The sequence below is a fragment of the Elephas maximus genome, chromosome 1 (assembly GCF_024166365.1).
Source record: "Elephas maximus indicus isolate mEleMax1 chromosome 1, mEleMax1 primary haplotype, whole genome shotgun sequence".
NCBI lineage: Eukaryota > Metazoa > Chordata > Mammalia > Proboscidea > Elephantidae > Elephas > Elephas maximus.
This window is the reverse complement of record NC_064819.1, coordinates 79,251,950-79,264,094: the sequence shown is the minus strand read 5'-3', so window position 1 is coordinate 79,264,094 and position 12,145 is coordinate 79,251,950. Positions and strand designations below refer to the sequence as shown.

The 12,145-nt window shown below is 38.9% G+C and overlaps 1 protein-coding gene across 1 annotated transcript; it reads right to left on the bottom strand.

Moving 5' to 3' along the window:
* Positions 1 to 10,841: 10,841 nt before the first annotated feature.
* LOC126077263 (putative olfactory receptor 1F12P) lies at positions 10,842 to 11,783 on the bottom strand. Its single transcript, XM_049886428.1, has one exon. It carries the CDS (start codon positions 11,781 to 11,783, stop codon positions 10,842 to 10,844), a length of 942 nt encoding a protein of 313 aa, XP_049742385.1.
* Between the last annotated feature and the right edge of the window lie 362 nt (positions 11,784 to 12,145).

Sequence of the window (12,145 nt, the reverse complement as noted above, 5' to 3'; positions counted from 1 at the left end):
CTGGGAGCTCTATGTTGACAAGCTTCCTCAATTCCAGCAATAATTACTTCATGCCCCCTTGTGGGTTTCCCCACTGCAACCCTAGGGATAATGTTCCAAGTAGAAAATTCCCCCAAAAGATTAAAAGATTTAAAAGATATGGAAGGTTTTCATAGGATTCCAAAAAGATTTGTTACATACATCTCTCTCACTCTTCCCAACTCCAAGAGGCTCCAAAACAACAAAAACAAGCACTACATTGGTAACAAATAACCTTTTCAGGAATGGGTTATTTCTTCCTTAGCAGAATTCGTGCATTCTCCAAATATGGGTTTACCTTCTCTGCCTGTAGCATTTGGAAACCCTGATAGCATAGTGGTTAAGTGCTACAGCTGCTAACCAAAAGGTCGGCAGTTCGAATCTGCCAGGCGCTCCTTGGAAACTCTACGGGGCAGTTCTACTCTGTCCTATAGGGTTGCTATGAGTTGGAATCGACTCCACAGCAGTGGGTTTGGTTTGGTTTCTGTAGCATTCTGCGTGTAATACCATCCTAGGACTTACAAATGCCTGCTTTATCAACAGTTTCTCAGATCCAAGACCCATTTTGTGGCAAAGGAGATGAAACAATGGGCACAGGACCACAGAAATCACAAGACTTACCATACACTCCATCACCTAGAAGCATCCATCCAACAACAGTGGAATGGCCTCTCAAAGGCTAATACGCTGATATGCCAGCTTAGGGCTAAGTCTCAGAGTATTTGGGATGCTGTACTCCCAGATGCTGTATATGCATAAAGCAAATGGCTAATATACAGTAACCCCAATTACTATGTAGAATGGTTTGTCCCCAACTGCTTTGATGTATGGGTCGAAGAGCCAAAGGTGTGACTTAGTTTTCCTTTTTTTATGTGTAACAAACCACCCTAAAGCTTAGTGGCTTAAGACATCAACCATTTATTATTAACAGTTATGTGAGCCAGCAATTTGTGCTAAGCCTGGTAGACTTTCAGGCTGGACACACTCATATGCCTGCAGTGAGCTGATGCATCAATTTGGGCCTGACTGGTTTAGGGTGGCAATAGTTAGGATGGCGTCTGTGTGTGTGTGTGTGTGTGTGTGTGTGTGTGTGTGTATTTGGTCCTCTAGGGTGGCCTGGACTTGTTCATCTGGTGAAGGGAGGTTTCTGAGAGAGCGAGCAGAAACATTCAAATCCTTTTGAGGCCTATGCTTAAAACTGGCATGATGTCACTTCCACTGCATTTTAGTATCCAAAGTAAGTCACAAGACCAATCCAGTCTCAAGCGGTGGGGAAAAGACTCTGTCTCCTGTATTTCTCATCCTTGTTATTCTAGGCTTTGCCAGATTTGAGGTCATGACTGTACAGAGGAGAATGTTTCTATCAGGGAACACAAAAATGGTTTCACTGAACTTGAAACTGTGACTACTACCTGGTCACTCTGGGTTTCTCATGCAAATGTACCAACTGGCAAAGAAATTTGTTACTATACTGGTAGAGTATAATTGACCTTGATTACCATAAGGATCTAGGGGTGCTGCTAAATATGAGGTAGTGGTGTTGTTAGCTGCTGTTGAATTGGCCCCGGACTCATGTTGACCCTATTTACTCACAATGGGATCAGATCATAATGACCCATTTTCATTGGCTGATTTTTGGAAGTAGAATGGCCAGGCCTTCCGTAGTTTGTCTTAGTCTGGAAGCTCTGCTGAAACCTGCTCGGTTTCACAGCAACATGCAAACCCTCACTGACAGACCAGTGGTGGATAAGCTTGTGGTGCATTGGCTGGGAATGGAACCCGGTTTCCCACATCAAAGGTGAGAATTCTACCAGTGAACCACCACTGTCAACCATATGAAGTCAGGAAGGAGTGCATCTGGAACCCAGAGCATTACTATAAGAGTAAGGCAAGTAAAGACATAGTTGCCTTGATGATAAATGTCTGGACCACCTCCCCAGGCAAGCAACACAGGCTAGACAAAGTGATGGCTGAAGAGAAATGAAATCCATCATGGGTATACAGCATCTGAATAGCTGTAGTGGTAAGATTACAGCATTTCCACTAATTCTCTTGCATTAAGATTTTATAGAGGTTGTGCTGGCAGTCACCTTGAAGTGGACTCTGTTTTTGGGTATACACAAGGGGATCTTAGTGATGCCAGGGGTACACTGTTTCAAACCCTACCAGAATACCTTTTCAGATTGTTGGGGCTTCACATTGCTAGTTTAGTCACCACTGCAGGGAATAGTTCTGTGAGCTCTAGTTACATTTAGGTGCAACCTGACAGTGCCTCAGCTTGGGCTTGTGCTGTGGACCTTTTACTTCTCTCCCAGAAATCTCTAATGCTATGGCAGTATGGTAGGGGCACAACAGGAACCTGCTTGGTGCTCATATAATTACAACGTGTAAGTGTGGAATAGTGAACACCCCACGGAGAGAAAATTTGACCAATGGGAGATGGGAGCTTTCTTTTGGGATAGATGGTCCCAAGACATACTTCAGGTGTATACATGAAATCAAGCAACCAATCACTTCATACTGGTGGCAGACTCAATGACACATCCTTGACAGGCTCACTTTCCTTCTATGTTTGTTCTTGTGCTTTTACTCCTCATCTTGAAGCACATCTCCGATAAGGCATTTGTGCTTAAGCCTTTGTCTCAAGCTCTGTATTCTGGAATACCTAGGTTAAGCCAAAGGATCTCAGCGGCCTATAAAAATAACATTGATTATAAATATAAATTATGGTGTTATTGCACATAAAAGATACATTTGTAGCCACAAGAATGGAGGTGATCACATGAGGAGAGATTTAGAGTAAGAAGAAGAGGTGTAAGGAAGACTTGAGGCTCTTCAACATTTAATGATTGTGTAGTAAAGGATTATAAGACCCTAAATAGTATCGGGAGGAAAAGCCTATTTGTAAAATTAAAGCTAAGCCACTGTAACAAAGAGAACCTGCAAATATAGTAGTTTAAAGAAGATAGTTTTTCTTTCTCTTTTTCTCTCTCTTTCAAATAACAAATTTGCTTGTAAAGAATTGTGGAGCATTTCTGCTTCATTTTGTCAACCAGGGACCCAGGTTCATTCCGTCTTATCGTGCTACCATCTCCTTGAGCGTCATCCTCATCTGCATGGTCAAGCTGGTTGTAGACAGAAAATTGTATATATTTTATGATTTTATTTTTGTGGCGGATTTATATGACATTCTGGAAAAGGCAATGCTGTAGTGATAGAAAAAAAATCAGTGGTTGTTAGGGTTTGGAAGAAATGTTGACTACATAGGAGGCGTACGGGAGAATTTTTGAAGTAATGGCAGTAAAGTGGTGGATACTAGATTATATGGGTTTATCAGAATCCATAGAACAAGTACGTCATGAAGAGTGAACTTTACTGTGTCCAAATTTGGAAAAATCAACAAGGATCTCGGTGAATCTCTGGATGGAATGCAAAAGGTGATAAATTAATTTAACTATCACAAATGTATGATATAACATCACCAAAGGGGACACATTCGTGAAACTTCCAGTTTTCCTTGTGTTATTGATTTCTAATTTCTTTCCATTTTGGACAGAGAAAATACTTTGATTTCAATCTTTTAAAATTTGTTGAGACTTTTTTGTAACTTAGCACATTGCCTACCCATGAAGTCTAGTTGGTTTAGTGTTGTTGACATCTTCTATTTCCTGTTGAGCTTCTATTTGTTCTGTTCACTATTGAAAGTAGGATGTTGAACTCTCCAACTATTGTTGTTTGATTGACTGTTTCTCCCTTCATTTCTGTCCATTTTTGCTTCATGTATTTTGGTGCTCTGTTAATAAGTGCATAAATGTTCATAACTGTTATATCTTTCTGATGTTTTGACCATTTAATCATTATAAAATATCCCTCTTTATCTTTAATAACTTTGCTTGTTTGTCTTAAAGGCTATTTTCTAAGATTAGTATTGCCACATCAGCTTTCTTTTGGTTGCTGTTTACATGGTATTTCTTTTTCCATCCTTTTACTTTCAGTCTATTTGCATCTTTAAATCTAAAGTGTGTCTTGTTGGAGAGCATAATATTGTATCATGTTTTTATTTCTAATCTGATAATCACAGCCTTTTTATTGGATTGTTTAATCCATTCACACTTAATGTTATTATTGTTATTGCATAAAACAAGAACCCACCCCTACACACCCTTCTAATGCTTCTTTAATTTAATGTAATTTTTTTTTGTTCTTCCGCTTACACTTTAGAATTAGCTTAGCAAGTTCAGTGAAAAGCTGCATTTTAACTTTTGTTGATCTTATATGGAAATCATAGATAATTTAAGAAGAATGATCACTTTTTGATATTGATTCTTTGTATCCATGTACATGATATGTTCTTTTCATTTATTTTCATCTTCTTTAGTGATCTTAGATGAAATTTTGTAATGTTTGAAATAAAAAAAATAGTATTCTGTCATATTTATTTCTTTACCTTATTTTTTGTCTCTGTTATAAAAGTTATTTTATTTTGAATTAAACAATTAACAATTTCTTTGTAATTAAATGGGTTTTTGTATAAGTAAATATATTTTCATGGTTTAAAAATAAAACAAAAAATTAGTGGGGTGGGGATGAAAAAACACTTAATAGATAAGTGGTAACTTTGGTAAAGGGTAAGACAATACACAATACTGAGGAAGCCACCACAACCTGTACAAGGCAAGGCCATGGTAGCTCCATAGACATATCCAAACTCCCTGAGCGATCAAATTGCTGGGCTGAGGGCTGTGGGGACCGTGTTCTCAGGGAACATGTAGCTCAATTGGCATAACAGAGCTCAAAAAGAACATGTTCTACATTCTACTTTGGTGAGTAGAGTCTGGGGTCTTAAAAGCCTGTGAGCGGCCATCTAGGATACTCCACTGGTCTTACCCCTTCAGGAGGAGCAAGGAAGAATGAAGAAAACTAAAGACATAAGGGAAAGATGAGTCCAAAGGACTAATGGACCACGTCTACCACAGCCTCCACCAGACTGAGTCCAGTACAACTAGATGGTGCCCGGCTACCACCACTGATTGCTCTGACAGGGATCACAATAGAGGGTCCCAGACAGGGCTGGAGAAAAATGTAGAACAAAATTCAAACTCAAAAAGAAACCCTGAGAGTATGGCCCTCAGACACCCCTTCAGCTCAGTAATGAGGCTACTCCTGAGTTTCACCCTTCAGCCAAAGATTGAACAGTCCCATGGAACGAAACAAGACTAAAGGGGCACACCAGCCCTGGGACGGGGACTGGAAGGTAGGAGGAAACAGGACAGCTGGTAATAGGGACTCCAGGGTTGAGAAGGAAGAGTGTTGACATACCGTGGAGTTGTTAACCAATGGCATGCAACAATGTGTGTACTGTTTGATGAGAAACTAGTTTGTTCCGTAAACCTTCATCTAAAGTTCAATAAAAAAATTAAAAAATAAATAGAAAAAAAACAACAACAAAACAAAAAATGAGAAGGCATATGGTCAAAATTTTTTCCTCCTACCCTGTCCCTCTTCCACTCAATTCCAGTTCTTGTCCCGGGTAACCACTGTTATTAGCTTGCTGAATATCTTTCTAGTGATATGTTGTGCAACCCCAAGCAAACATGATTATATACATTTTTTGTTTTACCCCAAAGGTAGGATGCTATATACTGTTTCCACTCTGTTTTTTTCCAAAATTATATTCTGGATTTCTTTCTATGTAAGTACAAATACAACTTCTCCATTTATTGTCACAATTGCAGCATGCTCCATTGTATGGCTGTACCATAATTTTCTAAACTTGTTTCCTGTTGTTGATGGGCATGTGGATTTTACTTTGTTTCTTCCAAACTGTCCTGCAATGAATAGGGTTGTACACATGACATTTCATACATATCCAATTATACTTGAAGAGTAAATTCTCAAAAGTCAAATTGCTGAGTCAAAGGGAACATGCAGTTATATCTAGAACTCCCCTATTTCTCCCTCTCATCTCTTGTCAGTTTGTAATGATAGTAATTGTATCAATTTACGCTCTGATAATACATGAGACGCATATTCACCAATGTCTCACTACAGAAAGTATTATGAAATCATGAATTTTTAAAAATCTTATAGGTGTTTCACAGTAATTTCAATTTGTTTTACTTTAATGACTGATACTGAGTATTTATTTGTATGTTAGGAGTCATCTTTATTCACTTTCTTAGAACTACCAGTTAATATTTTTGCCATTTTTCTGTTAGGTATTGGTCTTTTTCTTATCCTTTTCTGGGAGTTTCTTACTCTAGTGTTCTGACTTTGATGTGAGTTGAAATATGTTCTGCTGTTTTACATTTTTTCTTTTGATGTCTTTGCCATGTAGAAGTATTTTTTTGCATTTTTAGCTTTTATGTGTTGAATCTGTGATCTTTTTGGTATATGACATCTGGATTTTGAGTATAAACAAATATTCCTCTGCTTCATCTTTGTACATGTCATGTTTTATCATTTTTACATTTAAGTTTTTGCTTCATTTATTATTTTTTAGATATAAGGAATGAATAATGGACCTATTTTTCTCAAATAAAGTATCCAGTTGTCCCCACGCCATTTATTAAATAGCATATTTTCCCTTTGTGTAATTTTCTACCTTTTTCTTATACTAAAATCCTGTCCATTAGTGCATCAATTTCTAGACTTTCTATTCTGGTCTATTGTTTTGTTTTGTCAAAAGTCAGTCAGTGCTACACTACCACTGGGATTGTACAATGTTTTAATATTTGATAGTTATCATTGTTCTTTATCTTGTTGCTCCTGCTTGTTTAGGTATTTCTCATATAAAATTTTAGTACCTCTTTCTAGATTTTAAAATGTTGATAATTTTTTGGAGTACATTACATTTATAAACTAATTTAGGGAGAATTGACCATATTTATGGTGGTATGAAGGAACCTGGTGGTGCATTGTTTAAGTGCTCAGATGGTAACTGAAAAGTTGGTGGTTTGAACCTACCAACTTCTCTGTGGGAGAAACGTGTGGCCATCTGCTTGTATAAAGATTTACAGCCTTGGAATCCTTATGGGGCAGTTGTACTTGGTCAACTGTGATGATTCGAAATCAGCTTGAAGGCAAAAGGATTAAGTTTTATTTTATGGTGGATTTTGGTAGATTTTATTCAAGTGTTCTTTTGTTTCCTGCAGTATTGGCCTAACAATTTCTTCATATTTATCTGGGACATTTCTTAAGATTGCTACTATTTATTTATTTATTTTTATTATGGCAAATTTTATTCACATGTGTCTTAAATCTGAACCATCCTTGCATTCTTAGAACATACCTCACTAGTTCATGATGTATTAGCCTCTTTAAGTGCTGTAGGATCCTTTTGCTAGTAGTATATTTATATTTTTTACATTTGGACTTATGAGTGGGATTTTGTTTTTGTTTAATTATGTCTAATATTTGCCAGATTTTGATAACAATATGATTGCTTATTTGAATATACTTTGTAAGCTTTCTATGCTCTGATAACTATTTAAGGTTTGGTAGTACTCCCCTATGAAAGCTTGAGGTCTGATACTTTTTGGGTGTAAGTTATTTGAGAATTGAATTTGCTCTATAGAAATCGGTCTGTTTAGATTTTATATTTCCTCTAGGGTCAGTTTTGATAAATATACTTTTCTGGGAAATTACCCATTTTGTTTATATTTCTAAATTAATTTGCATAGATCTAAATGAAGCATTTTAGTCTCGTGTTTCTTCAAATTTTCTCTGTTTCTGTACATATTTTCTCATAAGAGTTATTTAAGAGAGAATTAAAAACATTTTGAGTAGAGGGCTGTTGGTTTTTAATTTTCTTGCATTATATTCAGAGAATGTTATCTAACCGCTGTTGCATTTTGGGTTGCAAGAAATGCATACTCTGAGATGAGATTGACATGCAGGAAGATTTTAGGGGACAATATTGGGATTGATACTGTTGAGGAAGTAAAGGTAGCAACTTTGGGCAGAACTTGGGCTGTGATATAATCACAATGAAAGTTTTATCTGGAACAAAACTTGGCTCATGGAACTAGGATGGCCCTTCAGAGTTGCCTTGATTTGGGTCAAGGGGGTTGGGTTATTCTGTCCCCTCAAGAGTCCAGTCCTTGGATTCAACTTGCCCCTTTTTGTTGTTTGCCATCGAGTCAATTCTGACATACGGTGACTTTATTTGACATGGTAGAACTGCCCCACAGAGTTTCCAAGGCTGTAATCATTATGGAAGCATATTGACACATCTTTCTCCTATGGCATGGCTGGTGGGCTTGAACCACTGACCTTTTGGTTAGCAGCTGAGTGCTTAGCCACTGTGCCACGAGGGCTCTTTAACTTGCCTTTAGGGAGGGTTTATGAGATTGGGCCAGCAAACTCTTCTCAGCTGAGGGCAATATCTCAAGGGGGCAGACAGTGAGGGCTGTTAGAGAGGGCTATAAGCTGGCAATACTCCAGCAGCTGGAGGAATAAGCACTTCAGTACGAAAAGAAGATTTGGGAAGCACAGTGTGGTGCTCAGTACAGGACAAAATTTGAGATATTCTTTTTTTTTTCCTTTCAGTTTTCCTTGTTCTATGGTAACAGCATGTGCTGCGTGTTTGCCCAGTCAGATACAGCTACCCTGCAATTTGAATCAAGAATCAGTGCTACAGTGATCTAGAGGCAGTAGAAAATCTTTTGGTGGTGGTGGCAGTGGCATACATGTCCAGTTTATGAGTCAACAGGGGAAGCAGGCTAGCGTGGGCATCCAGTGTCCAGGGCAGGTAGCATGAGTGGGGCAAGCAGTCAGTCCTAAGATGGCTTTGTTTGTTGTTTTAGCTGCAGTCTGATTGTGGGTCTCCAAGCCTGGTTCTTTAGCAGTTCAAGGGATTCTATAAACTACTCATTATTCTTTCATTATATTCAATTTCTGCCTTATTGAGAATTGGTTTTTGTTGCTTGCAACTTGTTCTAACAAAGTTCAAGGTCACTGACAAAGGACACACACAGAGGCACTGCATGGGGCAACAGTTTATTCACATAAAGAACAAACAGAGCTAGGTCAGTTTCAATTGTGGTCACCAGTCTCCCCTGGCTAGGGAGTCACTTTTGTGGCCAGTGTAGGCAGATGTTCTGTGCACACCCCTCTGTATATAGAAGTGGGGTTGGCCAGGGGCCAAATGGTACCCATGAATGAGGAGGACAGAGAAAGTTACCGTGTGCTCAGAAGAGGAAGGAAGGCTTTCCTGAAAAGGAGAAGGGACTGGGAGAGAGACAGTGACCCAACTCCTAGCCTCTTTATCAGGAATGTTCTGGTTCCAAAGCCTGTGCTTAGGCAGCTTGGACGGGAGACTTGGAAGCAGACCATATTCCCAACACAACTAAAATATTTGACACATACAGAGATCTTTCAAGAAATAGGGAATTGGATTCTGATCTGGTCCTTATACGATCTAACAAATTTTTCTTATGCCTTTCATCAGAGAAGAGTAAAAACTACAAATGCAATTTCTAGCAGGGTTCCTCATCACAAACAAACAAATAAACAAACAAACATCTAGAGTAAGACTCCTTTTTATCTCTCTTCACCTGTGTCTGTTTATCTCTCTTACAGGGCAGAGTAGAACTGCCCCATAGGGTTCAAGGAGCAGCTGGTGGATTTGAACTGCCGATCATTTTGGTTAGCAGCCTCGCTCTTAACCGCTGTGCCACCAGGGCTCCAGTTATGTATGACATGACTTGAAAATGACTTTTCCAAGTTTGGGAAATATTTTGGAGGCATGTCTTAAAATATACTACATAATGCCATATGAAAAAATGTACTTTGTAGTGCTCTGGAGAGACTGCGGACACAAAAAACAGCCATTTAAATCAGATATGAGCTCCAAATCAACAGTCACAAAGGCATGGGCTTTAAATTGCTGGTGTGGTGTTTCTAATATAGGCAACTCTATGCATGTTTCAGAGTGAATAGCAATACAGATTTTTAAATGATGATTAATAACCTCTCAGGCAATTGTTTGTAGGCTAGCATGAATATTTATATAGATACGATTTTAGAGATAGATATGTACATAGAGATAGATATAACTTGTGCTTTTTACACAAGGAAAAAACAAGACAGGTTACTAGAAATATGTACAATAAAATTATAAAACACAAATAAATATAAAAGATCAGGGAGAGCTATAACTACCCATCCTCACTCCCACCAGTTCTAATACAGATCACTCAATCCATTCAGATTAATTTTTTCAATACACACCACGCCCCTTCTTACCTACAAACCTTCCTCAGGTGTTTTGAATGCTCTCTTTATTGCTGTGTAAAACCCATCCAAGGTTCAAGAGCCAGATTGTCTTCCCTGAAGCGTTCCTTGACCTCTTCAGCCCTCACCAATCTCTGCTTCCTTTGACCTTGCCTTGCAGTTGTGGTTTGAACATTTGATTTCACAGTAACTTTATTCTCTAGGGTTTTTCATGTATGACAGTGTGGTCATCTACTCCATCCTACTCTAGGAGAAGGACAGTCCTGGGGCTGGCCTCTATTCTGCACTCCCTCTGACTTATTCCTGTGTTTACATGAGCGTCATCTGATGTCTTAACAATTCATTCAAATGTTGATTTAATGTTTTTATTGTAGTTTAAGGGACTTTACATATAAATATTTACCCACATTGATAATCTCCGAGTGCTCACACGGATAAGGGCTGTGATTATATCACCCCCAGAGTTTAGGTTATACCAAGTTCAATGAGGTACTTAATAACTGCTTTGTAATTACGTACTTATGATGAGAATGAGAACGATGATCTCATTAAGATTTGCTCTTGTTGAACTCCTCAGCCAGTACAAATCACTGGGAGAAGATTTTTCTGTGGTCTAGGACCTTCTTTAAAGCTCCCTTCAGTTCATTGTTCCTTAGACTGTAAATGAAGGGATTCAGTATAGGGGCTACCACAATAAAAATTACTGATGCCACTAAGCCTTTGTCAGTTGAATGATTGGATATGGGAGTCATATAGGTCTTTGTGACTGCTCCATAGAAAAGAATGACGAAGGTAAGGTGGGATCCACAGGTGGAGAAAGCCTTGAGTTTTCCTTGAACAGAAAGGATTTTCATCACAGCAGAGATGATGTGGGCATAGGATGCCAGGATACACCCTAAAGGTACCACAAAGAGCAGCCCCACCACAGTCAGAACCATCAACTGATTAAGGCTGGTGTCTGAACAGGATAGAGGGAGAAGAGAGTTGATATCACAGAAGAAATGATGGATGACATTGTTAGAGCAGAAGTGCAGATGGGCCATCATAAGGGTGTGCAAGAGGGGGTTCAAAGTGGCAATGACCCAGGGAATAGCCACCAGGCAGGCACAAAGGCTCTGGGTCATAATAGTGGAGTAATGCAAAGGGTAACAGATGGCCACATAACGGTCATATGCCATCACTGTGAGCAGAAAATTGTCCAAGTTGGTAAACATTATACTGAAGTACATCTGAACCAGGCAGGCAGGATAGGATATGGACTGAGTCTGTGTTTGGATATTCAGCAACATCTTGGGAACTGCAGTTGAAGAGAGACAGAGGTCTACCAAGGACAGATTGGCAAGGAAAAAATACATGGGTATGTGCAGGTGATGGTCTGAGGCAATAGCCATCAAGATGAGCAAGTTCCCCAACAGTCCTGTTAGGTAGAGACACAGGAAAAGTGCTAAGAACAACGCCTGATGCCTTGGCCAATTGGAGAAGCCCAGGAGGAGAAATTCGGAGACATTGGTTTGGTTTCCCTTTTCCATTGCTTGGATATATCTGCATAAAACTCAGAGGATGAAATATTTTTGTCACAAAAAATTTTCCCTTTATATTTTTTATATACTCACCTGCTCTTTTTTTTTTTTACTCTAGTCCCACTTGTTAGATATTCTGTCTTTAGGCTATTATACCTCCTTTTGCATGCTCTCTCAAGTCTTGCTGAACTTCAGCTATGTCTTTTCAACTCATCAGGTATCTTTGCCTATATATTCCCTTACTGATACTGCACCTCATCCAAGATTTCTTTGGGATCTGTATACATCTTCCTTCAGTAGGCAGAGATTGTCTTTCTTCTTATAAAGTTGACACCAGCGCTTACATATTCTGCATTGTGTGTGGTTGCCTG

Coding starts and splice junctions, on each gene's coding strand:
- LOC126077263 (XM_049886428.1), bottom strand. CDS start 11,783: ATGGAAAAGGGAAACCAAACCAATGTCTCCGAATTTCTCCTCCTGGGC.